Source organism: Phalacrocorax aristotelis, chromosome 10 (assembly GCF_949628215.1).
Source record: "Phalacrocorax aristotelis chromosome 10, bGulAri2.1, whole genome shotgun sequence".
Lineage (NCBI taxonomy): Eukaryota > Metazoa > Chordata > Aves > Suliformes > Phalacrocoracidae > Phalacrocorax > Phalacrocorax aristotelis.
The window spans coordinates 1,870,398-1,896,820 of record NC_134285.1 but is presented as its reverse complement, the minus strand read 5'-3'; the positions used below and the strand labels follow the sequence as shown (position 1 = coordinate 1,896,820).

Genomic DNA, 26,423 nt, shown 5'->3' with positions numbered 1-26,423 from the left:
GCAGGGCTGCCCTTGCCATCGCACCTAACTCTGGGTGGATGGATCCAGGACGGTTTGTTCTTAAAGCATGAAAATAATTTTTGAGGATGCTGGAACAGCTGCTTCTAAACTGCTGAAGCTGTTTGAAAAACCTCACCTGTGGTAACCCCTTCAAGTAAATACGGTCTTTGTTCTTAAATCTGCAATTGGGGGATGAGCCGGAGATGCTCTTGATGCTGAGGTGCAATCTCTGGCCAGCCCCATGAGACATCCTGCCAGAAGAAAGCAGGAGGGACCAACCTGGTGTTCTCTTCGTAGCCATTTCTTTTTTGCATAGTAAAATGTGATTTCTACTGAGCTGGTGACATTGAGGGAGTGAAAGGCTGAATTCTGCTTTTCCTGCTGAGAGTCAGAAATAGATCTGGAGAGATGATGACTCACCTGTAATTGAGAAAAACTGAATGGCATCATCACGAGCTTTAACAGTTAAATCCTGATTCCGCCTGCCAGAAAGAACACACTGACAAAGCTGCAGAAGGCCAAAGCGAGCTGGAGATGGGGCCCACAACACGGAAATCCTTCACTTTGTTACAGCATTTTGCATGTAAGGGGCTTAACACGCCTGCTACATGCATACCCCGTGTGATCCCACAGCAAGCAGCACCGGTCCCTGCATGGGGAAACAGAGCTGTACGGACACTGGGTTGGGAGAGAGCTGATGGTGGAGCCACGAGGAGCCCCCCAGCCCCAACCGGAGGCCTGCTCCGTGCCAGCAGTGCATGCGTACTCCTCCCTGCGACTTTCCCTGCAGTTCCCGTCCAAAGCAGAGATGATGTCAGAGTTGTCATGGCATCGGTATCTATGGAACCGGGATCATCATCACGGTGCTATGAAAACTAACTCAGGAGATGGTCCTGGAGCTGCGGGGAGGGGGGGAACTCCCTTTGCAGTAATTGAGGGTTTCCCTCTGTAAGGTTCCTCTCCTTCCTGCTGTCCCTGGGGAGAGAGCAGGGACAGGGCATGGCCTCCTCCTGTCCCACGGCAGCTCTGGGTGCCTCCTTTCCTGCACCAGAAAATCAAGAGCTTCAGCCCCATCAGTCTTCCCTTTCCTTGTACCAGCTCGTGGGTGCGTAATGACATGCCTTGCTGTGAAACAGCTGCCAAACCTTTGCCTCTGCCATGCAAACGGGCTGCTCTCACCAAAGGCCCCGAGCGAGCTGCCAGCAGAGGACCTCGCTTGTGCTGTAGGTCAGCACTGAGGTGATGCTGCCTGCTGCAGGGACCTCCTAGGCTCTCGCTCCCCAGAAGAGGTGACAGCAGCCCTCTCTGCTGTGGCATCTGCCTGTCCCAGCTATTATCAGGGACACCAGTGGGTCTGGATGGAGAAAGGGTGTTTGTTTCAGGGGAAGCAAGGTGTGTATCTGTAGTGGTGGAGCAGATGGACCTGCTCAGTGTGGTGAACTCCCTGCGCTACAGCATCTCCCTCCAGCCAACAAGCCCAGGTACTTGCAGCTGCATGGGTTGCCATGGCACAGGTAGCCCTTGCCATTGCACAGTGATGCTGGCATAGCGCAGTGACCCTTGCAACTGCACCCTACCCCTGGTCATAGCACGCTATCTCCAGAAGCAGCATGGTGACTGTGGCTGTAGCAAAGTACCCTGGTCATAGCATGGTATCCCCAACCACAGCACGCTGTCCCCAGCCATTGCAGAGTGACCGTGGCTATGGTATGATAACCCTGGCTGCAGCCCTGTGACTCCAGGCATAGCACGCCTTCCCCAGGTGTAGCATGTCCCTGTGGACAGAGGGACCTGGATGGGCTGCATCGATGGGCTGAGGCCAGTTGTGTGAGGTTTAACAAGGCCAAGGGCTGGGTCCTGCCCTTGGGTCACACCAACCCCAGGCAACGCTGCAGGCCTGGGGCAGAGGGGCTGGGAAGTGCCCGGCGGAGAAGGCCCTGGGGGTGCTGGCTGACAGCCGGCTGGGCATGAGCCAGCAGTGCCCGGGTGGCCAAGGAGGCCACCAGCCCCCGGGCTTGTGTCAGCCCTGGTGTGGCCAGCAGGAGCCGGGCAGGGATGGGGCCCCTGTGCTCGGCCCTGGGGAGGCCCCACCTCGAATGCTGGGCTCAGGTTTGGGCCCCTCGGGACAAGAAGGGCCTTGAGGGGCTGGAGCGTGTCCTGAGAAGGGCAGCGGGGCTGGGGCAGGGTCTGGAGCACAAGTGTGCTGGGGGGCGGCTGGGGGAGCTGGGGGGGTTTAGCCTGGAGAAGAGGGGGCTGAGGGGAGCCCTTCTCGCTGTCTGCAGCTGCCTGAAAGGGGCTGGAGTGAGGGGGGGGTCGGTCTCTGCTCCCAAGTCACCAGTGACAGGACGAGAGGGAACGGCCTCAAGCTGCATCAGGGGAGGTTTAGGTTGGGTGTGAGGGAAAATGTCTTTAGTGCAAGAGCGGTCAGGCCTTGGCACAGGCTGCCCAGAGAGGTGGGGGAGTCACCGTCCCTGGGGGGCTGGTCAAAAAAATGTGCAGACGTGGCACTTGAGGGCATGGTTTAGGAGGCCTGGGGGTGTTGGGTTGGTGGTTGGACTTGATGATCCTCGAGGTCTTTTCCAACCTCAATGATTCGACGTGGTGCCCACGGCGTCGTACCGGGGCTGGCTGAGGTGGGGAGCGCACTGCGCCGGGCGCGCGCACCTGCCCGTGCCTGGACCCCCTCCCTTCGCCGGGCGGGTGGTACCTCCCGCTGCCCGCACGCGGCGCTGCGGACGAGCTCACGCGGGGGGGGACGGGCGCGCGGCCGGCGCGGGGCGCGCGCGGCTGGGCTCGGAGCGGAGCGGGCGGCGGGGGAAGATGGAAGGAGCCTCCTTCGGAGCGGGCCGGGCCGGGGGGGCCATCGACCCCGTGGATTTCCTAAAGCAGCCGCAGACCATCCTCCGTGTGACGGCGTGGGTAAGGTGGAACGGCCGCGGGGCTCGGCAGCGGGCGCTGGGCAGCGCCCGTGCAGCGCGTGTGCGGTGCGCGGTGCCCATTGCAACGCTCGGTGCCCGTTGCATCGTGCAGTGCCCGTGCAGCCTGCAGTGCCCGTTGCAACGCTGCGTGCCCGTTGCAGCGCGCAGTCGGTGCCCGTGCGATGTGCAGCCGGCAGGGATCGTGCAGCGTTCGTGCAGTGTGCGGTGTTTCTGCAGCTGGTGCAGCCGTGGCGGGTGGTGGCCGGCCGTGCGGCGTTGGGGCCGGCCGGGTCCCGGCCGGGGCGGCAGGGCTTGCCGGCTCCCCTGGATGTTTGCAGGGAGATTCCTTGGGAGGGGGGCAACGTGCAGCAGGTGTATGTGCTGCTGCCCCTTATCAATGTTATCTCTGCTGCTGGAGCAAAGGGCAAGGGGATGGGGTGTAAATCAGGAGGCAGAGGACATTTTCCTTCCTTCCACACTCCATGCGTGTCTGTGTGTAACAGCAGAAATCTGAGAGCCAGCCCTGCCCAACTCTCCCTGTTCTTCTCAAAGGATGTCATATTTTTTGGCTGTTTCCCATCTACGAGTTCCTGCCGTGGAGCAGAGAGCAGGAGGTGGAGTGTGCTGTGCAGCCGCTCAGAGAAGGCTTCTCTCGCTGATGGTCCGTGAATAAGCAGCACGGGAAGCTGCGCACTGATGCTTGCTGGGGCCGTGGTCCCCAGCTGCCCGAGGGGTAACAGCAGCCACTAATTCACCTGCTCCTACTAAGATCTCCAAGTGTGCGTGGCCCTGGCAGGTTGGCAATGCCTGGCCCTTCCTAAAAGCCCCCAGTGGGGAGGGTCTGCCCGGCTTTCACCGCGGCCGGCTCCTGGCTCCGGTGCTTGGCCGGAGGCTGCGGGTGAGCCGAGCTGGGCCGAGGGGGCTCATCCTCACCTGTGCCGTGTCTCTGCTGTGCACGGAGGCCCTCGGTGCCCACGCTGGCTCTGTGTCACCTTCAGCAGTGCCAAATGCAGGCAGTGAGTGAAGGAGAGGTGTGATGAGAAGGTGCTGCCTCCCTTCCCGGCGGCCCTCCTGCCAGCCGACACGGTGGGGGCGTTTGTGGGGCTCTCCAGGGTGGGGTGCCCCAGCTGAGGCTCAGCACAGCACAACGTGGGAGCATGTGCTTAACTTTAAGCACATGAACAATTCCAGCTACAATCATATGCTTAAAGTTAAACCACACACTGAAGTGTTTTGCAGGGTGGGAGCCAGCGTGCTTTCCAGGGCTTTGAGAAAGCCCCCAACTCCATTACTGGAGAAGGAAGGAGGGCAGGTATGGATCTGGAGCATCCAACCTGGGGTGGATGGGGCGTTTCGGGCAGGGTTTGGCCACCTGGCAGCAGTCGTTTCCTAGAAGCATTTCCTCAGTCCAGAAAACTTGGTCTGCATCCACCTGGATCCTCCTCGATCGTCCTCGAGTGGCACTGGCAAACTCTTGGCAGTGGTGTTAGGTTTGGGTATGGTTAGTTAAATTGTTGACCCACTGATGGTGAGTTGGGCCCCTTGTGAAACAGACCTGCCACCACGCACCCGGAGGGCTCACCATCCTTGTCGTACAGAAGGGGATCGGACGCTGCTGGGAAGCAGGAGCAGTATATGGAATAGAGAGATAAAATTAAAATTCCAGCTTAGAAAATATTTATGCGTATGTTCGCTGGCGGGTTTATTCAGTGGCAAAGTTACCCGTTTCATGGTTCTGAGTTCACAGGGAATCTGTGAAAACCGAGCGCTTACAACTACAGAAACGCATCAGCTTAACTCTAAACAAGAGCAGGGGGGCACTGATGTGGACAAATGTGGGATCGCACTGCACTGTCCCAAGTGTGAGTGTTTGCAGTATTTGGAGTCGGCTCCAAAGCCCACTGACCTCAAAGGGAGGGTTTTTTTGCTGTTTGCAGTGGGCTTGGGATCAGGCTGTGGAATCTCACATTAAAAGCCCTTTGGACCTGTTTTCCCAGGTCTCACATTTGCTGGCAGATCTGTTGGGGTCCCTTCTCCATCGCTGCTCCAGCTTGGGGGTTCAGAGCCCCAGCTGGCCCTTGCTTGGCTGTTCCAGTCCGGTTACTGCCTTAAACCAGTTCAGCGTTTACGCTCCTTCCCAGTGTGAGCAGGGACTGTAGGCAGGTGAGAGGTATGAGTGGAGGTTTCCTGCCCACCTGCCTACGTGGCCATCGCTATTTCTTCCATGTTTTGTAAAGCAACGTGTGCCTGGGCTCCTTCTGAGCAGTTGCTTTGCTGTTCCTGCCAGATGGGACCCATGTCACGATGGAGAGCTTGGACGGAGGACGCAGCCAAACAGGTTTGCTTGCGAGGTCTCTGCTGCTTTTCTGTTCCACCATGACACTCGTAATTGCTGCCCCGGAGAGCGCGGCAGCACCATGGTACGTGGTGGCGTCTGCTCCTCATTGCACCGTGCTGGTGGCCGGGCAAGCGGCAGCGACCAACGCCCCGCCGTGATGCTCCCTGATTCACAAAGCAAACAGAAACCTTCCCAGGCTGTCCTGCCTGCTGTCACAGGAGGGATGAGCTGCCTGTGCCTGCACATAACAGCCGTGGATGGTTATTCAGAAAGCCCTTGACTGAGAGTTAGAGGATGACTGAGTGTAATATTGGGGTGGTTTTTTTTCCTGTGGTTTTCCTTCCTGTGCTTTGTTGTTGCATCTTTTTAAATCTGTTTAACCTGTGCAGTTGGATCAAACCTTGGAGACGCAACCCTTGCCGCATGTATGACGTTATGTTCCTTTGGTGAGAGGAGGAGGGGGCTGCCTGAGGTGTGCTGGTTCGGCTGGGAGTATGGGCGCTGGAGAACCACCACGAGGCTTTGGGGCCAGCCCCACGTGCCTGATGTGAGCGACTCGGTGCTGATCTGGCCGATGGCCATTGCTCAGGTGCACGATGAGCTGCTGCCACAGGAGGGTCCAGCTCAGTTTCGTGACTCCAGTAGATGCTTCGGGGCTGTGGGTTCAGACCTCGTGCTGGCAAACATCTAAGGGGATGGCAGGTGAATGGTGACTTCAGTTTAGAATTCCCCAAATGTAACTGATAGCAAAAGGGGATTCCTGATTCTGCCTCACACCGCAGCCTCTCCATGACAGATGTAGTAATTCTGAGTATCTGAAGGGGAAAAAACCACTCCTGGTATGAGCTGTAAAATCAAAAGCTGGAAAGAACCATTTAACAGTTCCTCATTCATCTCTTCCCCCTCTGTCTGATGCAGTTTGTCAGATGAAGATGTGATCACTTTTGTGGTTTCCTTTTGAGACCTTTTTTTGCACAGCAAAACAAATTCGATATTCACGAAGGATGCCCGCAGAATCATGAGTTCCTTTCTCTGTGACTGCCAGCACCAGCTAGACTTTCAAGTGGCCACACAGCTTTGCAGGGGCATTGTTCGTTTAACATAGAATTAGGTTTGACTTTTAAAAGCAGCTCTGGAAAATATTTTCAGTAATTCCTCTGAATTTCAGTAAGAGCAACTGTAAAAGCGCGGTGCCGTGTCCTGCCACGCAGCCTGCTTGGAAGGGCTGGGCCACTCTCACCTCCCTGCACCACGCAGCCATTCATTCCCTCTGCCTCTGTGGAACTCAGCAGGAGATCGGGTCCCTATTTTGCTACAACATAGAGCAATACTTCAATATTTTCTTTAAAATGGTCGTTTCTAGCTCCAGCGACCCCGCTATTGCTGCCTGCATGACCTGCACAGCCGGACAACCTTGCCTGCAACCGACATGTGGGCAGCTGCCTGACCCTATCTGCTGCCGTTATCGCTTCTTTCTTGAAGTTGAATGAATTTGTAGTTCATCGCTTGGATCGCTGGAGAGAGCTTTTCATATGCAGTATTTTATCTCATTAGGCCCAGTATTTTGTTTTGGTTTTCCTTGCAATAGTCTTATGCTTTTAAGAGCAAAACCTTCATTAAGGACTGGACTAGGGCAGCAAAATCTGATTACTTGGCAGAGGCATGGCAGCAAGGTCCCTGTAGCCTTTGATAATGCGGTAGGGAGCTTTTATGGCCAGAGGTTACTTCGGCTCAGATCCAGCAAAGTCTTTATGTGCTTGGCTTTGCACTGATATGGGTCTTAGTCCATAATACAGCAGATCATTGTCTTTCAGCAAGGCAAACGTGCTTTGATGAGTTGTGACTTTGGTAAGGGATGTGATGGGTGGTGGCTTGATGCGTTAGGAAAAGGTGGTGGTTCTTGGAGGGAGGGAGCATGCCCTTTCTGTCCTAGTCCAGGTTTATGTTTCTCCAGAGGGATGGAAAGGGTGGTATTTGTGCTCGTGGTAAAAGGTGTGTTTATTTTTATTAGAAAAAACAAGCTCAAGAGCAGAAGAGCCAGGCAGTAAATGAAGAAGAATATGGCTTCAGCATTGTTGCTGTCCTGCACCTTGAGGACAGAGCACGTCCTCCACTCTGAGGAGTTTCAAAACCAGGGTGAAGCTGCAGGAGCGCTGGTTTGAGATGCTATGGGGCATACATTTGTGCTTGCAGGTCTGCAACACACAGCTCTTGGAAAGAGGGAGCCTGGAAAGCTCCTTCACAGGAGCAGACCTTGCCTGCTCCCAGTGTCCTGCAGATGCAGATGGAGGTGGCTGCTCAGCACACCCAGCCCAAAGGCTGAGAACCCCCCAGGGGACATCGCCAAGGAATAGGAAGTGGGAGCCCCAGTGCTGCAAGCTCCAAATAGCTTCCATGACCTTCAGGGGTTTCACTGACTCTTGAGTGCTCGTGGCTCTTCGAGAAGAGCTGCAAGGCTGGTCTGGCGCTTAAGGAGCCCGTTGCGATGTTGAGAATCATTAGTGTGATCTTGGCTGCTTTGGACTTGTGTGCTTTTGGCTGCGTTTCAGTAGGGTCACCAGATTTCCATCTTAATTCTCTCTTTTCGTGGGCTGTAGATTAAAGGCAGAACTTAACATTTTTGGTAATGGAATTGCACAGAATTTTCACTGTATCTGAGCTTAAAATGCTGCTAAATTATCATTTTCCTGTCATCACTCGTTCAAAACGTTGCTGGCTTGCCATGTGCTCAGATTGCATTACTAGATTAGGAACTTTGAATGGGCGCTGTGTTTCAGCCAGCATCTCTTGCCACATTAGAAAAAGTAATTCAGTAAAAATCGGTCATGTGGTCATCAATACGCATCCTCCCCAAGCTGATTAGTCTGGTAGACATGTCCATAAACCTATTACAGCCAGCATCATACCACCTCCTTCTGTGCCAGAAACTGCGTCAGGTCTTTCATTTGTGGTCGTATCCATAGCCCTTGTGGGAGATCTGGCAGTGCTTAAAGTAGTTCTTTAGTCTTCACACCCTCCCAGTAGATGATGCAGATCTGTGCTGGAAACTTCCCCGTGACTGACAACTGTAAAGATAAACTGGAGAGGGACACGGGACCTGATTCCCCCAGAATTTGAGCTTGGTGGGTGTTGAAGGAGGCTGGCGCTCTGCCAAGGGTCTAACTCATCCCTGAGCAGAGTATCTGCACAAGGTACGTATGCGACTCAAGGCAAGGGCTTAACTGGGGCTTATGAAAACACTCAGTGCTAGGCTGGATTTGGCCGGTGTTGATTTGACCTTAATTGTTTTCCCTTCTCATTTGCTCGTCCGTCCTTCACTTGCTGGGTGGTGGCTCGCGGAGCGGAGGGTGCTGAGCAGGGTGGTATCTGTCTCACTGATGCTCGTGTTAAAGCGGCGAAGGATCGCCCAGACGTTGGTACAGGCTCTCTGTACGTGCGGTTTGTGCCCAACGCCGTTGACTGTGAGCTACAGCGGAGCAAATTAGCGGTGGATTATTTTTCTTCATGCATTAAATTTCCTTGATGTTGACATTAGTGGTTGCTTGCGTGTGTAATCAAAGCAACGTTTTGCAGTCTCCTACAAACCCCACACCTTCTGGTAATGTTTTTTATAGGTTCCAAATCTAAGTACAGTGCATCAGCAGTGGAAACATCTCACCTTAAAATGGCTGACAGTTCACACGCTGAAGCTTTCAGCTTGCGCTCTCTTGCGTTATTTGCTTTTCGTCTTCCTTGCGATGGCTGTGCTCAGACCGTGAGGTCTCTTGAAGCACGTTTTAGGTGCCTGGGCTACAGAAGGCTAAAAGCAACGTGGATGAAAAATGTGTGTGTCCTGCAGTCTGGCCGGCTCAAGCCCTGGGAGGGAACACGGATCTGCAAAGTATAATTACAGAACCGAGCCAGGCAGCCTGGCCAGCCACCCTCTTCCAGATGGTAAAAATCTGGTGCAGAGAAGGCAGCCGTGGGTCTTCCAGCTTTATGCGCACCTAAAATGGTGTTTCCATCGTGGGGCACACAGGCGTCCCCTGCACCCTGGGTTCCTGCGAGGGTCTGGCAGCGGCCACGGATCCTGGGCGTGAGTGCCTGGACACCGCCGAGCAAGGAACCTGCCCTCACAGGCTCCCCCTTTCCTTTTTTTGGGGGAAAAGAATGAGATTTCACTCTCTTCTGCTGCAAGGCTGTCTGCATGTCCGTGCTGCTGGCAGCCTGCCTGCCGTGTGTGGGCAGCTCCCTGCCCTTCCAGCACAGCCCCGGCCAGGGCATCCACCAGCGACGGGCACTGGGTACTCGGTCACAGTCCCCTGCACTTCACAGCCATTGCCAGAGAGGGAAAAAGAGGCAGAAGGTCTTGCCTAAAATAGGGTGAGTGGGGAAAATGGGAGGTGGGCAGCAGGCAAGGAGAGTGGGCGAGATAAGCACCTGGGTCCAGCACTTTGGATACCAAAGGCAGCCTCGGAGCTGCAGCCTCCAGCCTTGGGTAAGCAGCTTCCCTACGGTGCTCTCCCGGGTTTTTAAGGTGATACTCAAAACCCGTCTGGTTTTGGCTTTGCACCAGCCATTTGACAGAGTCCGTCATGGATGGCGTACCCAGACCCCGTCACCGATCGCTGCCAAGACTCGTCCCTTTGCCCTGCATTACAGAAATGCTCGCTGGCCTGGCGAGGTGTCCCCTCTTGCTTGGAAGCAAGCTTTAAACTGGGGAAACTGGACAGCTGGCTTTCATTAAGAAGTGAGATCCCTGGCTTCTCACTGGTTTGGTGTAACGTGAGCTCCATCTGTACTTGCACGAGCAGCCGAGCTGCGTCATTTTGGTTCAAAGCGCTTCATGCGTCTCCCTGACCAGCGTTGTTCTCCCTCCCAGGGTGTGACTGAGGCACAGAAGCTCCTTTGTGTGGCTGAAGTGCAAGTCTTAATGGAAAGGATGGGAGAAGACAGCTTTCCTCCTTCCCAACGCTCCCCGCAGCTGAATGCCGAGAGGGCCACTAATGGTCTGTGCCGCCGGAGCTGCTGGAGCTGCCGGAGCCGTGTGCTGGGGGCTCCCAGCCGCTCTCTGACACTGGGGAGAGGCAGGGCTGAGCAACCCGCAAGCCAGGCTGCTGGCCAGGAGACCCCGAGCTGCAAGCAGATTTATGTGAAAGCTTTGGCAGGCAGGATGCAATTTCATACTGGGGCAGCTGGAGGTAATCCAGTTTTCTTACTGGGTCTTGCACCAGTTCACCCAGTGAGAGCAAAACTTGTTGCTGGTTGCGTTGGGTTGTTCAGCTGGAGAAAGGAGCGTCCTGTGAAAGCTCAGGCTCCTTTGCAAAGCCTATGAGACATGGAGGAGCCCCGTTAGAAGCGTGGATGGCCTGGAGACACAGTGGCTTGTGCGGCAGATGCCCCTGCGCTGTGCGTGCCAGCAACCTTGGCCCTCGGTCCCGAGTCCTGTCACTGCCATGCCTGGTCCCAGGGACCGCAGTTTTGGGGACTGACCTGAGAGGCAGGAGGAGGTGGGAGTCGGAGGAATGCCTCTGGAGAGCAGGATCCCTGCATCCTTGCTCAGGACCTGTAAAATCTCACTCGCAGTGGAAAATCTGACCTTGTATTTTTGCTTTCAAGTCTCTGATGAACTGGCTGTGGGTTTGAGTAAGTGACGTTTGTAGAGGTCTTTGGAAAATGGTACTTGCTTTGCATGAACTTTTAAAAAGTCATATGGGTTTTATTTTCCCCCATCTACCCACAATTTCTCAAAAAATTCTCTTTTCACCTATACTTAGAAAGACAGCACCAAATCTATTCTCATTAAAATCTTTTACCGGCACGGATTTTTTTTTTTTATGAAAAACCATAAGATTTCCATCACAGGGGGAGGGGGAGAAAACCCATGGAAAGACTTGTTTTCACTGAAAAGCATGTTTTGACAGGAGTATTTCAGCCAGCGCTGATGTTTTGAGCTCATCTATCAAGTGCGTGCGCTTGCAGTTTGTTACTATTTTGGCCTCCCGAGAAGAAGCTGCGTGTCCCACGTTGCCTGCACCAAATCGCTGTGGGCAGCGCTTGGCCGAGGGCGTCTCGCGGGGTGAGCTGCTCAGGTCATCCAGCCACAAGGAGGACGCTTTCCTGTGCAAAACCCTCTGGAGTTAGAAGTTAAGCATTGAAACGTCTGTTCTTTCCGTCTCCGTCCCAGAAGCGCTGTCTGGGCATCCTCTGTCGACAGCCCCAGGTGTGCAAACCTGCATGCAGGCAGCCAGCCACCCTGTCCTGTAACGTCCTCAAGCGTACTTACGGGAGCCCTCCCTCACCCACTGAAGCTGGCCCCCGAAAGCGCAGAGAAGTAGCCCAGGTTGTTAATCCTGGGAGGACTAAGTAAAACACTTATCAGAGAAGCTGGGTACGACTTTGCTGGCCTGCCAGAGAACTAATCCTGTGGAATCAGAGGTTCTCAATTATTCATGTTTTCCAGAATCACGTTATTTCTTCCAGGGCCTGTTTTATAAATGCTGCTGCTATTTCTGATGGTAAATAACAATTTTGCATTATTTATGAAGAGATTTTTACAACTGCTGATATTACAGCTGCTGCCAAAGCACTGGGAAAATTATTATTACTGTTTGTGTTGTTTCTTTCTTACAATGCAACCCTCTTGTTCTCTGCGTGATGATGACGATGTGCCCGTCGCGGTGTGACAGCCGAGCGCTCTGTAAGTGCAGCGCCAGCGAGGAAGAGGGTGCAAATGCAAGTGGGTTGACTTGGGTTGCCGTCGAGCTCATGGCTGATGCTCGGAGCTGAGATGAGCCGGGGGTGGATGGGAACAGGGCCCCAGTTAGTGGTTAAATTCAGAGAGGAGGAAGGTCTGATTATCTCCCTGTGCCAGCTGGGGAGAGGTCCGTCAGACATACGTACTTTCTACCCCTTGTTAATGCTCCAGGGAAAATCATCTGTTGCACCTGAATTTTGCAGATGCACATTTGGAAAGCCACATTTCTAGGAGTGAGTCATTCAAGAACAGGCTAATTCCTGGGGCTGAGGAGCGTTTCCAGGGCAGAAACCCACTCCTGCTGCCAGCTGCATAGAGGGGGACGCATGCTCACCTCTGCTGGGGTGGAGATTCTGATCCCCTGGGCTAAGCAGGCCATGGAGAGAGGGGCCAGCGCAGAGCCGGTGGGGGTCTAGGGCAGCCATGGGATGTGCACGTGGTGTTTTGATGGGAAGAGCCTCAAACAGCTGCTGTGAGACCCACAGGTGAAGCCCTGGGGGATTCTGCAAGACGGCGCTCGTTCCCAGCTGAACGGCCGTGCAGGGCAGCCGCCCTCTCCAGCCACCGCCGTCAGCAGCACCGGGTGTTGGGAGCAAGCTCTGCTCCGCTCCTCACCCCACAGTGGGACCCCCATGTTGTGTTTCCTTGCAGCGATGGAGCATCTCGGGAGAGCCTGGCTGCGTGATTGCCTGCAGCCTTGTCACACCGCGGCATGGGGGGTCTCCGGGCTGGATACAAGGTGTTGTTCCTTCTGTGCATCTTGGGGTAACTCAGGGGCGCCAGCTAGATTAGCAAGCAGGTCTGAGAGCATCTCCACCACCCGACACAGGCCAGCTTACTGCTGGCCTGAATTCTAACTGCTAGAAGCAATAGGAGTCTGCTGTCACTAGCGTAGCTCCTGGCTAAAAGGGTTTAAAGATGAGCCCTGCCCTAGGTTGTCCTGCTGGTGGGTTTCTGGAGGTGGGAGTGAGCATGGTGCAACCTGCTCATCTACCACGTGCTTGCAGACATCAGCATGAGAAGCTGGTGGCAAAGCCCTGGGCTTGGGGTGCTGGGGTGGCTGCTTGCAGGAGCTCCTACACACCCAAGGTAGGATGTACTCCGGAGACTCTGCTGCTTCTGCTCAGATCACACCTTAGAGAGAAACAAAAATATCCCTCACCAATCCTTCACATTTTAGTAATTCAATCCCCATTTGTTTGTTGTCCCCTCCAACTTGGGGGAGTGTTAGTGGACACTCTCTAAGACGTGTTTGTTAATGGACACTTGCATTTGTAAGTAGCTTCAGACAGAAGCAGCTCGGGTGCAGCTTTACCCCAGCACTGAAAGGAACTTGGAGGAGAGAAATCTGGATTAAATCCTTTGGAGCAGGCAAGAGGGAGATATCTGGACGGTGCTTGAGAGAAAATATATATCACAATGTTATGTTAAATAGTGGTTAGAGCTTTCTGCGTGGTTTGCTCATAGTGGCTTCTGCTCCGTTTCACCCAGCTCTGCTAACACTGCGCTTCGGGGAGCGCAGAGCTGTAGGAGGTGGCCCACGGCTGGGCATCAGCTCTGTGGGTAAGACACAGGTGACTTTGCAAAGGCCACCAGCTGCAGTTTATTATGTGGCTCTTCGGCTGCCGCCTCTGTCTGTCGCTTGTCTCGGTCTCGTGCGCTTCGTGTCGTGCTGTTACTGCAGAAGACGTGGCAGGGCTTCCAGAGCAGGAGCTGTGCCGTACCCCGAGACCCCAGATGCTCCCACGCAGCCGCCACGCTGGGGCGTGCCGGAGGAGCCTCTTATCTCTCCGTCCGCATACGTGGCCTCCAACTGTGTCCTGCGAGCAGGTGGGGTGGGGAAGCCTGCAGGGACGTGGGGAGGTGGTGCTGGCAGCGAGGACAAGATCAGAGGTTCGCAGCTTGATGGAGGGGTGTCTGCACGCCTTGTTTCCCTCCCTGCTCGCAGCCTTGAAATCCAAGCGGTGGTGCAGCGCTTTCTAGGCTCTAACGGAGCAGGTTCCAGAGCGAATTGTAATGTAGCCGGTCCCACGGCTTCCGCTTGCTGCCTTTGGTGTTGGAGGGGTTAAGGGAATTACTTTAGCATGCAGTATCGGGAATGGTATTAATTTAGGCAGCTGGCTACGCTCTGCCATCCGGCTCCTTCCCTGCTTGCAGGGACATGAAACACCCTTGGGTCCCAGCGGTGGGAGCTGGGCAGCCACCAGCAACCCCCCTGCCCTTTTTTGTCCCTCTCAGGGCCAAAAGCAGGTCACTGGATAATGGATGCAGATGCTGCATCCTTCAACCCCTGCTAAGCCAGGCGAAAAGTTGCCCTGTCATTCACAGGGCGGCCTGTCCCTCTGCCTTGCTGTGCCCAGGTGAGCTGCTCCCCACCTCCCCATGCTGCCATGTCCCATCCCCGCTCCACTGGGCATCCAGTTTTTCCCTGGGTCAGCCTGCTCAGCAGCTCAGTTATCCTCTGTAACTTCATTTCTCCCCGCTCTGCAGTGACACAAGGGGGTTTATCGAGCACAGCCTGACAGCGGAGAGCAGCACAAGCAGAAAGACTGTGCAGAGACCCATCCCATCTATTTATTTTTTCCCTCCCCAGCCTGTCTGGAGAATAACATATCTTAAAATACTCTGCAAACCAAGTCACTGAAAGGCAGATAGGCTCACAGCAAAGGAGGACCTAGGTACCGTCCACCAGCTCATTGCTTTGGGCCACCAACCGGGCGAGAGTCAGGATCTGTCTAACAAATGCCATGTTGCCATGGAGTCAGAGACAGGATTGAATCCAATCATGTTGCTGTTGGAAAACAGAGTTAAATGTAAACAGCAGCAAGTTGTGTTTTCTCCTTCTTTTTGTAGATCTTCTCCATCGTTGTGTTTGGCTCCATCGTGAACGAGTGCTACGTGAACAAGGACAGCCAGAACCCCGACCTGCTCTGCATCTTCAACGAGAATGAGAGTGCCTGCAGTTACGGCATCGCCGTTGGCATCATTGCCTTCTTTGGCTGTATCTTCTTCTTTGTCGTGGACCTCTACTTCCAGCAGATCAGCAGTGTGAAGGACCGCAAACGGGTCGTCCTGCTGGACCTTGGCTTTTCAGGTATGTCTTTGGCTTTGCTGTGCTTGCAAAGGGCGATGCTGGCTCCGTGGGTTGTTGCCATGCCCTGCAGCTCCACACTTGAGTCCTCCCCTCCCCTCCCATGGCGTGGCAGGACTCGCGTGCCTCAGCTGGGGAGAAGAGAGGTGGCAGATTGGTTGTCCCATCCAGCCATGAGCTCAGAGGCAGCAACGAGGAAGTTGGCGTGTGGCAGCCTGGGGACAGTGGGGTGTCCCACTGGTCTGTGTCACTTCTGCAACCGGAGGCATTTGCTGAGCTGGGTTCAGTGAGGCCACGCAGAGAAGTGAGGTTTGATGGTTTCATCTCAGAGACCAGACGGGGTATTTTACCCTCCCTCATCTCCAGTTTCTGGCTCAAGCAAATGTCATTTCATCGGTTACATCTGGGTCTGTTTTCACTTTGTGCATTTGTGTTTTGGAACAAAGCAGAAACACGTTTCTACACATCACTGTAATCCCTTGCTGCCTTGAGGACTGCGGTGTGCAGGTGGGTCTGGGGCTCCCAAGGGCTGGCACAGATCTTCTGTGCCGTCTCGAGCCCCTTGACCTGGGGCTCATCCATGTGAATACGAGCAGGCGGGATGCCTTGAGCCGGGAGAGGCTGTCCTCCGCTCGGCTGCCGTGGGAGTTGCCTGGCTGAGTTTGCAGCGGATGTTCTCCATTTCCAGCCTCTTGTGTTAGCAAAGTCTGAAGGTGATTTATCCAGCGCAAGCACCGCTGATGGCTCTCTGGTCCCAAATGAAAACATCCGTCATCACCTCCCTGCACTTGCCTGTTGTTAAGGATGTTCTCTCCTTGCTAGAAAGCTTATTTCCATGGTCCTAGAGCACCGGCATCCAGCCCTCCCTGAGGTCTGGCGGGAGGAATCGGTGAGCCTGGTCCTTCCCCTCCCCACTGACCCCGCTTGGAGCAGCAGGTTGGACACGTGGCACCCGAAGGTCCCTCCCCACCGAAATCCTGCCGCAGTTGAAGCAGCGGCACAAGCCATTAGCTGCACGGTTGCTCGGTGTGCAAAGCACCCTGCTGCTGCCTGGACAAGCAAATGGGTTCATTTCACCGGGAGATGTCAGGGTGGGTCCCTGCCCAGTGTATTTTATCTCTTTCCTATTGCTGTGCCTTCCCTTTTCTAAAATTACGGCTGCCCCAAACCTTTCTTACAGCCCTACTGCCATAGCCTGTACACCCACTCACTCAGAAATGCCAGGCAGTTGGTTGCTCGCAGAACAAGCGTCGATACAAGCAGATCCCACAGCGGAGATGAAGTGCAGGGTTTCGTTGGCATGTGAAGCCTCTGCAGCTGCAGAGATCGCGGCCCACCGTACCCCGCTGCGCTGCTCCCAGCAGCCTCGGGCACCGAACCTGCCAGGAGGCAGAGCTGACCCACATAATTTGCCTTGTTTAACTACTTCCATGTTAGTAACCCCATGAGACTTCACCCGTGGGACTCTCTTACGCTGTCACCTTTTTTCCTCCCCGCTGAGGATGGGACGCTTGGTTTCCTCCTTTTTCGTTGCAACTGTTTCATCTTTTCTCTCCGTGTGTGATCTCTGCATTATTGCTTAATTTAAAAGCCAAAAATGCATCTGGGAACTAAGCGGGTGAGGGCCGTGCTCGGGTGCGAGGGAGCATTGCAAACCGGGCGGCGTGTGGCGGGGTGAGAGAAGCAGGTCGTTTCTGGCCCTTCGCCCGGGTCACCCAGGAGCCGGGTGCCGGCTGCCAGCAAAGCAGATGTCAACAGGCAGTTGCTGTCTCTGGAGGTTGTTGGGGGGGGAAGTTAATGAAAGTGTTAACCCACAACTTTCTTTTGCTTGAAGGAAAGAGGACTTGTGGGTTAGATTAGTGGCAGACCAGAGCCCCTGAGCTGGCTGGGAGGTAATGCTGGGGTGCAGGCAGGGGTGCAGGCAGGGCCGGGGTGCTGTGCAAACGGCACTTGCGACCTTCTCTTCTATCTGCTCTTGCAGCTGCTCCTGTAGACATGCTCTTGCTTGGGACCAGGCTGTAATTACGGCTGTAACGCATCTTTCCTGGTGTTTGCACTCTGGTGTCTGCAGATCCTAAAACGATAATTATCTACTGGCTTTTGTGGTGCTTCCTGGCATTCTCCTTTTCCCCAGCATGCTGGAGGGTGCGGCTGTGCCTGTTTCCAGCTGCAGTCGGGACCGGCACATGTAGCCACACCACGCTACTGTCAGCTCAGCCCTCTTCGTGAGGTTTTAAAATTCACGGGTAGCGACAGACACTTCCAAAACACCCTCTTAGACCTGATGCTGCAAATACACCTGGGCTTTGGTGCAGGCACTGCCAGCCCCTCCGCAGGACCGGGACTGTGTGGGTGCCAGACAAGGTCACGGCCACGTTCCCCGTGAGGCACCGGGTGCGATCCCCGCATGTCTGATTCATGTTATCGGGTGCAAAGCCTCATCTCCAAGGAGTGCTAGCAGGTGAACAGGATCACAAATGAAAATAAGCACTGGTACAGAAACAAAAATAGTTCCCGTAGAGCTCTCTGGAAGGCCTGATCATACACACAGCAAACTTTGAACAGCATCTGGCTGGTGTTTCTGGAGATGCTCTCCATGCCTGACCCCATTTCCTCTGTTGACAGCGATACCTGCCTTCCTGCTTCCCCAGGGAACTGGAGGGAATCCTTTTTCTCCTCAGGGATCCAGGCAGAGCTGGGTGTGGAAGGGAAAGGCTTGCCCCTGCGTTGTGAAACCTCCAGGAAGTCAACATGGGTAACAGCAGAAGTGACCCCAGCTAGAGGTTTTTGTCTGAAGAAGCTAACGGTTTTAGCACTGGGAAGGTCAGCGTCTTGCATATCTCAGTGTTGCAGAGGAAGCCAGTAACTGCAATACCCAGCGCAGCCGGTGCACGTTCAGAGATGTGCATGATGTCATTTTAACTCTTGAAAACCCTTAGAAGACACCAGCGATAGATGGGGCTTTGTGCTGCTGGTTGGTGGGCAGCCCCCATGTCGTGGCTGTGACTCGTGCTCTGGGGCAGTGTCCTGCCCAGGAGCGTATGAGGGAGGACCCATTACACTAGATTGAGTGTTAAACAAAGAAACAGTCCTCCCAGACAAGCTCACCCTCTATAAACCAGTGACACAGCCCAGTCCTGTTGGAGAGCCCCCGTGTCCCTTGGTGCCAGCACTGCGTGGCCCTAGAGCTTGTCCCTGAGCATCCGTCTGCTCCCCACAGTGCGGCTCCAAATTAACCTGCTGGGAGCTGCTCTTAGGTTTCATCTCTGGTCTTTCGACTTCCAAACGCTGCTGTCCCCAGGAAAGTGCATATTTGAGTGAGAAATTCCTGGCTGAGGCTTGCTTCTCGGGCACAGGAGGGCAGTGCTCCCCACTGCCGTGGCATTTGCTCCCCAAGTACCCAGAGGTGGGAGCGCTTCAGCAATGCAGCATCTGGAGATGTGGTTCAGCATCTCCTGCATCGAGACATACCAGGGCACCGCTCCCCACTATGTTCACCACGTACTGGTCATCTGAGCTGCAGGCAGCGCTGTACCTCAGGCCAGCATCTTGTGTCCACATTTAGGCATTGGATCTGCTTCCCGTAACGGGGCCCAGCTGCTGGTAAAGCCCCGTTACAACAGAGCTGGGAGGTTAAAAAGCATCTCTGTGCCTGAGGATGACCTTTGAGGAATAAACCCCAGAGGCCTCATTTAACACTGACAATGAGTGGTCATCCTAAGGGGAAGTGAAAATGTATATGCAGAGATTTGGGGCGGTTTTGGTGGCAGGCATTAGCTGTATTTGGCAAAATGAGGCTGTTGTGTTAGTCTGTAGTTTCAAAAAGGAAAGCCTGGCTGGAGGTTGTGTTGCTGGGAGGGCAGCTCGAGGGCTCAAGCACGGCCAGGCAGACCAAAGCATCTGCTGGTTGGGAAGCCCCAGGCCCCACCGTGCAAGAGAAGGAGGTAAGGAGTGCGTTTTCTTAAACTGCATTTAGGAGTAAATTCTGAATTAAAGGCGAGGTGTGCGATGAGCCCTGTAACTCACACTGGATGTGAATGCATGCGTGCATTTTATATCGTATTTAGGAACGACTGGCAAGATAAAGGGGAATAAAGGAAGCTTCTTTCCTCTCCCTGCAGTCAGGCTGTGCTTTGCAGCCGGCTGCCCCATGGGACCACTCACGCTGATGCGCTAACGATCCTTGGGAAGGTGCTGGGTAGCTCAGTGTCCCACCGACACCCCAAAATGGTGGGTGGGGGAACCTTTGTGCTGGGGATGCTCAGGAAAGCTGGAGACCCTTAAAACAGCATCATGGAAGGCTTCAGGTTGTGCAGCTCCTCTTCCCAGCGCGGGAAGGCATCACTGCTCCTTACACTGTGTGCTTAGGGCTTGCTTCTTGACTATTTTCTGAGCTCCTTGGCATCAGGCAGTGCTGTTGGCTGGTGATTGAATTAGGGGAGCTGCGGCCCTATCTTGCTCAGCCAGCTTTGGTTCCAGTAAGGCATAAACACCAGAGCATTTTTGCTCAATCCCGCAGAGCCCAGAGAGGCTGAGAACAGGAGCGCAGTCAGCGGAGGGCAGCGAGGACGAGCAGAGCTCCCTCACTTGAAGCCCCTGTGCCTCTCAGCCCCATGGGCAGCCCTGCTGTGTCCCTGCCCTTGATGAGCACTTGCTTGTTTGCTGCGCTGGTGGGATGCACTGACATTCCAGGGTCACTCGTGATCCCCGTGTTCGGAGCAGGGCTTAATCTAAGCCTGTCCATATTCCTGGGTGATTGTTCCTGGCCTTTTTTTAAGCTCTCTGGCTGTGTCGTTGGGTAGGAGCAAGGCATAGCTCATCGCAGACAGCCATAAAGCCTCCTCCTGCATCAGCCAAGCAGCCTGGTGCTGCTCTCAGAAGTCCAGGCTTCTTGCTGGGTGAGGTTTGCCGTTTCCAGCCCAAAGTTTCTAAGAGCCGGTGGTGTCCAGGGAACAGAGGGAACGGTGGGTCGACACGCTGGGGTGCTGGAATTGAGTTGGTAGCGCCTTGACCCCTGCGAGCAGGCTGAAATCCCACAGGCTGTGAGGACAGCATGCCCGGAGAGGGTGTGCTCTCCCTGTAGGTCTTTGAGATCAGGTTGAGATGTGGGTGAGCTAACCTTCAGGTGGGCAACACACTGGGTGACCCTACAAGGTTCCTTCTGTCCCTGTTTTTTCCAGCAATTGCAAATCAGCCTCTTTTGACATAGCTCTGTCTGGGCCACAGCACAGGCCAAGGCACCCATGATCACAGTTGCTATTTGAAAATCTTGATGGCAGCATGTTTGTGCATCAGCAGGCGGGTCCTTGCAGCAGAGGCAGCGGTGGGCAGGGAAATCACTGACCAGCTCTGTCTTCTTTCAGGTTTCTTGTCCTTCCTGTGGTTTGTAGCCTTCTGCTTCCTAACAAACCAGTGGCAATTGACGACAATGAGCAAAGGGGTCTCGCAAGGAGCAGACGCTGCCCGGGCAGCAATCACCTTCTCCTTCTTCTCCATCATCGTCTGGGTGAGTTCAGCTTCAGAGCTAAGGTGGGGAGAGCAGAAATGAAACCCGCCCTGGGCTCAGCGCTGAGCTGGGAGGAGAAATTGAGCACAGTTTGGAGAAGTGAATCCTGGCAGGCAGCAAGGGGCTGTACTGAGAAAACCTGCGGTCCCTCCAGTTAGAGAAGAAACTTGTAGTTCCTCACCCAGGAAGCATCAGCTCTGGTCCCCTCTCACTGGGGAATTCCACACTTCCCCTTCTCCTGAGGCTGGAAAGTTGTGTTCCCATTGAAAACGTGGCCAGCCATGAGCTGCCCTCATTTCAGGGCCTCATTAGACCCCTGGGAGTAGCTTGATTGGAAGCAAATAAGTCCCCAGGAGTGTATCACCACGATGAGCTGGTCGCACGGTATGACAGGGGGATTTTGGGAGCTCTCAGGCCCATCAGCCCACCCTCAGGGGAAGCCAGGCTGGCTCCTCTGCTGCCCACCCCAGAGGCAGGGCCTGCAGAAACACCTCTTGCTCCTGTGCATCCCCGGGGCTGCACGGTGGCAGAGGGACATCTGCCAGGGGTGTGCAAAACCCTGCGGGGCCCCTTGCCCACAGCTGCTGGACCCCGCATGTACCTGGGGGTACCTGCGCTGCTCAGGGGGCTCCTGCTCCGGGGGGTGCGTGTGGAGGAGCAGGGGTGGCCCCTGCATCACCTCCACCCCTCCCTTGGCATATTGCGGGCAGAGAGCACCCAAGGTGGGCAGTAATTCCATATTGCGTTAAAAGAACTGGGGCAAAAGAGAGTCTGAGGCTTTCCAGCAGCAGGCCTGGCTCCAGTTACTCACCTGTTTAACTGCTCCCTGCTCTATTATTATAGATATAAATCTCTTCAAATCCCAGCTCCCTCACAGTTCATCTCCATCGCTGCATTGCCAGACTGCCCGTTTAACGCAGCCGCCGGGGAAGGGAGCTGGGTGGGATGCCCTCCGCCGTCCCATCAGCATCTGCTCCCACCCCAGGGAGGGCAGTGGGGACGCCGGTCCCCCGCCACCGGCACGGAGGATGGCTGGGAGGTGGTGTCGCACCGGCAGCCCCTCTGCTGGTGCCATTAATAAACCCAGGTGCTCTGCTTGATCACGCAGCCAGCGCCGGGGAGCGGGCGCTGGGCGGTGGTTGGGAAGCCGTTCTCCGTGTCTGCAGGCAGTTTTTTTCCCCTCCTTGAGCCTGTCGTTTATAAACTAATTGAATTGTTAATGAAACCTCCTGAAATAAGAGCGAGCGTGGTGTGCTCGCAGCTCTGCCACCAGCATTTCCCATGGTTTGCGACCTGAATAATGGCAACCTGGAAGAGGGTGAAGGAGTCTCGGCAGAACTGACCTATTTTGCTGGCCCGGGACTCAGCAGCGTTCCCTCCCCGCAGCAGATGGGTTTATTGGTGCTAAAGGTGCCAAATCTGCGCAGCTGGGGACCCGAGCCCAGGCTGCGACGCCCAGCCCACGCGGAGCTTCATGGGAGTCAACCTGTCACATAGAAATGGCATCTTTAGCCTAAGGGGTTGTGGTTCGGGGTTGTTTTAGTGCTCAGCTTTAATGGAGCGGGGCAAGCAGCCTCCTGGGATGCCGTGGTGTGCTCGGTGCTTTGCAGCGAGCCAGGGGATGCGGGGTCCTGGGGGCACGTGGGGTCCTGGGGAGACACGGGGTCCTGGCCGCGCCGTTGCCATCCCCCCCTAACCCTCCTCCATCCCGCGGCAGGTCGCGCTGGCGGTGAAGGCGCTGCAGAGATACCGCCTGGGGACAGACATGTCGCTCTTTACCACCGATCAGTTCGCCGCCGACCCCAACGCGGCGTACCCCGGCTACCCCACGGCCGCCAGCGGCATCGAGAGCACAGAGACCTACCAGAGCCCCCCCTTCACCGAGACCTTAGACACCAACCCGAAAGGTTACCAAGTGCCAGCGTACTGAGGGGCGAGGGCCGCGTACCAACAGACCGAGTCCTACGGTGCAGTACACTTAACCGGTTGATTGCAAATGTATTCAGTCCCATTTCCTTAATGTGGCAAGTCAGTGCTGGGTTCCTTACTATTAGCTAGTTGTGCAGTGAATTCTGTACAGTGGTATTGGTTCTTGTCTTACCTGTCCAAGGGTTTTATAAAAGCAGTGTTCCCTCTAAGTCAGAAGGAAGGAAGGTTGCTACCAGATCACCTACACGTGGCAAAAGATGAATAAATGCTCTCTCTGAGGCTTGACACCGGGCGATCGGCGTTGGGCTCTGCTGAGCGCCCAGGAAAGCCCAGAATACCTTTTACCTGTTAGAAAACGCGGTAGCTGAGGAGTTGCTATTTATCTCGTTCTTCCAGAGCTAACACAGAATCGGTCTCATGGTGGCGGGGGTGGGTGGGCGGTGCTGGGGGGTTTGGCCCCGTGCCGCTCCCGCTGCAGAGCTTTCCTGTACACGTTCCATGGAAAGTGCCAAATTCACAAAGAAATAAGCGGCGTCTGTGTTACTTTTATTTGTATATATTTACTGTATTAAAAACAAAAATCCAAATAGGCGGTTCAAACTTAGCTTAGGGGCATGGGGGGGCAGAGCGGGTTGGGGTTTGTGCTGAATATCCAAGTCGCTTCGACGTTTCAACGCGGTTCTGGTTGAGGATGTAAAAAGATACTGTTTGGAACTGGAAACCAGTTCAGCAATAGTTGGCTGCTGATTAGGAACAGCCTTTTATCAGCGGAAAGTACGGCGCGTTGCAGTTCCACTTCTTCACCGAGGGGTTGGGAAGGTTTGCAAATTTACTAGTTTCTGGCTGGCAGCACCGAACGCTTACTCGCACTCAAACCCAGAGCTACCAGCCCTGGAGGGGCGGGTGTCTCAGCGACTCAAAGTCCAGGTCAATTAGAAGTGGCGCTGAACTTGTACTTTTATACTGGGAGCAGCCACCATCTGTCGTCAGCTGCAGCAGAACCTCAGGGGTGAATGTACCCTGCGGTCGCTAGAAATGAGGAATTCAGAGAATTGGAAAGACTTTACAGGCCTTTGGAGTCCATCGACTGGGGACACACGGCCCCGTGTTTGCAAATACTGGGAGAAGAGAGTGAATGAAAAATGCCTGGGAAAGAGGCCGAGTTTTGGTTTTCAGCTGCAAAACTCCAGGTGCAAAATCCAGTAGATCCTTGTCGGCGACCTGCCTGCCTTCCCCGCGCGCCTGCCTGCGCGGTGGCTGCGCGCTGAGCTGTTTGTCCCTAAGGACTGAGCAAAGGAGCTGAAACCTGAATTCCCGACCACCTTGGTGGCAGCTCCATCCTTAGAGGCCCCCGACTCTCCCGGCTCCCGGGGTTTCGCCTTGCTGGTTTTACGCCGGCAAAAGTTGCGCGCTGCCTTCTGACCTCGTGACAAGCAATAGTTACCGCACTGCCCCAGCTCTCCTTGTAGCAAAAACATCCAGCAGGTTTGGTTTTTTTTTTGTCGTCATTAACACAGCTCATTTCTGCTGCTAAATTGCAAATAAATGCATTAATTAATAAGCAGCAAATCTCATTTCGAGCAGTCATTATGAGCGACAAAGTGCATTACTGGAATCCCCTGCTATTCAGGCCAGGTTGAAATGTGTGTTTGCAGCGAAGGCTGGCTTTGCCGGAGCTGAGCTCCTCCCGCTCGCCCGGCCGCACCGGAGCCACCGGAGCTGCGCCAGGATTTTTCAGGCAGCATTTCCCAACTGGGACGCTTGTCCCGCGCCGCCGCAGCCTCCCCGCGCAGCGCGGCGGCACCGAGACCTGGCGTCCCGCCGCGGCGGTCCCCGCCACAGGCTTTCCCAACAGCGGCAGCGGAGGAGACCTCTGCCTCTGGGCGCCTGTGCACCCATTTCAAGGTCCAAACGCTATCAGGGCAGGTAACGCTCAGCCCTGCTGCCCGGCCCTGCTGCCCGCGGCGGAGGCAGGAGCACGAGCAGGAGGATGCCGCGCTGCTTTATCGGGGTGTCGCTTGCTCGGCTGAGGCGAGGAGCAAGGAAGAGGTGACCAAGGGTCATCTGCCAGTGGCCGGTGCCAGCAGGGCTTGGGGAACAGTGAGACATCCTTGCGTTAAGTAGAGCAGGGAGACCCAAACCCCAGTGCGGTATCAGCCTCGATTAATTACGTGACCCGTGGCTTTTTCTAGAGTCAGTCTTGCTGGGAAAAAAAAAAAGGCAAAGGATTTTAATACAGGGTACGGTAGAACTGTAGCAATATTTTCCTTAGAGGGAACACTGAAATTTTAGCAGCACAAACAGTACTTGTGTTAATATTTTAGCAAAATTATAATCAATTTAAATGTTTAAATTGATTGTATGTGAGATAATGTTTGTTCAGTACATTGTATTTTTTCTAACTATATAACTGTTCCAGAGTTTCCTTGTAACCGTAAAGAACTAAAGCTCTGTCTGACTGCGGGATGTGTCCTGACCCCCGGTGTAACCATGCTGAATATTACAACATCTGAATGTACGCACCGAGGCCTGCGTTGCCTTTCTTTCCTCCCCACCCTCCCACCCGCCGGCGGTGGGACGCAGGAGGGACGCACACGCACGCTCTCACGCCGGCCCCCGACCTCGAGAGCAGCAACGGTGCAACGGGGAAGACTTCGGCACGACTTCAGCCCCCGGCCGAGGCACCGTTGTTCCTTCTCAAGGTCATCGGGTTGTTTGTTATTTAACAGCTCCCCAAAAGTCAGCGTTACGTTTAGCTTGCGGGCGGCGCGGTGAGCGTGCAAGGAGCTGGCTGTGTTTTGCTGGGCAGGAGAGGAGGAAGGTGCTTGGGCGCCCGAGAAGCTTCCTGGCAGCAGGAAGGCAGAACAGATTGCTCCTTGATTAAACCGGAGCTGGGAATAACGTGTCCAGCCACACCAACAGGCACCTCAAGGAAGTTTAACCCTGCTCCCTCTGCCACTGAAAATCTGCCGTGGTCCCCGCCGGTGGAGGGGAGGACGTCCCCGCTGGGGTGGCGCTGGGAAGGAGCGGGTCTGCAGAGGCAGGTGGCACGTACGGGCAGGCAGCCCGCAGTCGGTGTATGTTTTCCAGGCAGCAGCGATGAGTTTGTGTACGTAGTCGCCCACCGAGGCTGTGGCAGCCAGGCAGGACGGGACAAGCCGTGATTAATGTGGTACCGCACCGCCTAAGACACACATGCCTCGGAACGAGCGGTCGCCCGCCTTGAACAAAACCCATATTCTGGTTTATCGGTGAGGCTGCTGCCTGCCTGTGCTGCTCCCCGGCCCCGCGGCAGCGCGGGCTGGCAGCCGGCGAGGCCCCGCTGACTTAAAACCGCTCTTATAGGCAGGGTGAGACGCCGGGGCCGAGCCTGGCCAGCAAGGCCACGTGCCCACCCCATCCAAAAGCCTCTTTCTCTGCCAGCCCCGGCAGCGTCCCCGCTCGCTGGTCGGCGCCGTGCGTTACCTGCCGCAGCACGTCGGCGTGCCCGCGGCTCGTCAGGCAGACTAGTGTGTACAGCTATGGACTGCAACTAAATATAACCTTACGGGCTTATGGTTAGAGAATTAAGTCCATCGGTGTAATAACTGTAGTATATTATCTGGGGTTCAAGTATTTGTAACATCGACCTTCGTACTTCTTTCCCCCACTTTTTTCTCCTCCCTGCACCTTCGCTGTGGCACAGTAGCACTAGCAGCTTTCCTCCTACCCGTCCGGTCCACGTCCTAAAAGCATGCCAGGGCTGCGCTGCGACCGTGTGCCGTGCCAGCTGCTACCCCCATGCTGTCCCCGCAAGCTGTTTAATATATCCTCCCTTCGCTCGGAGATCTGGGAAGCCCAGCAGCTAACTCGAGCTTGCAGGATCGTGCTGCTCTCAGACTAGCGTGCCAAAAGCTTCTGCGTAG

General features: G+C 55.1%; 1 protein-coding gene across 1 annotated transcript; it reads left to right on the top strand.

Annotated features, from left to right (window-relative positions):
• The first annotated feature begins 2,794 nt into the window (after positions 1–2,794).
• Positions 2,795–25,040, top strand: SYNGR3 (synaptogyrin 3). Its single transcript, XM_075104649.1, has 4 exons — positions 2,795–2,919; positions 14,846–15,086; positions 20,447–20,589; positions 22,307–25,040. The coding sequence occupies exons 1-4, from the start codon at positions 2,821–2,823 to the stop codon at positions 22,517–22,519; spliced, it is 696 nt and encodes a 231-aa protein (XP_074960750.1). The 5' UTR covers positions 2,795–2,820; the 3' UTR covers positions 22,520–25,040.
• Positions 25,041–26,423: the final 1,383 nt, after the last annotated feature.

Excerpts from the sequence above, each read along its gene's own strand:
- SYNGR3 (XM_075104649.1), top strand. The coding sequence starts at position 2,821 with ATGGAAGGAGCCTCCTTCGGAGCGGGCCGGGCCGGGGGGGCCATCGAC. Across the intron at positions 15,087-20,446 it reads GCTGGACCTTGGCTTTTCAG|GTTTCTTGTCCTTCCTGTGG; the intron begins GTATGTCTTTGG and ends GTCTTCTTTCAG. Across the intron at positions 20,590-22,306 it reads TCTTCTCCATCATCGTCTGG|GTCGCGCTGGCGGTGAAGGC; the intron begins GTGAGTTCAGCT and ends ATCCCGCGGCAG.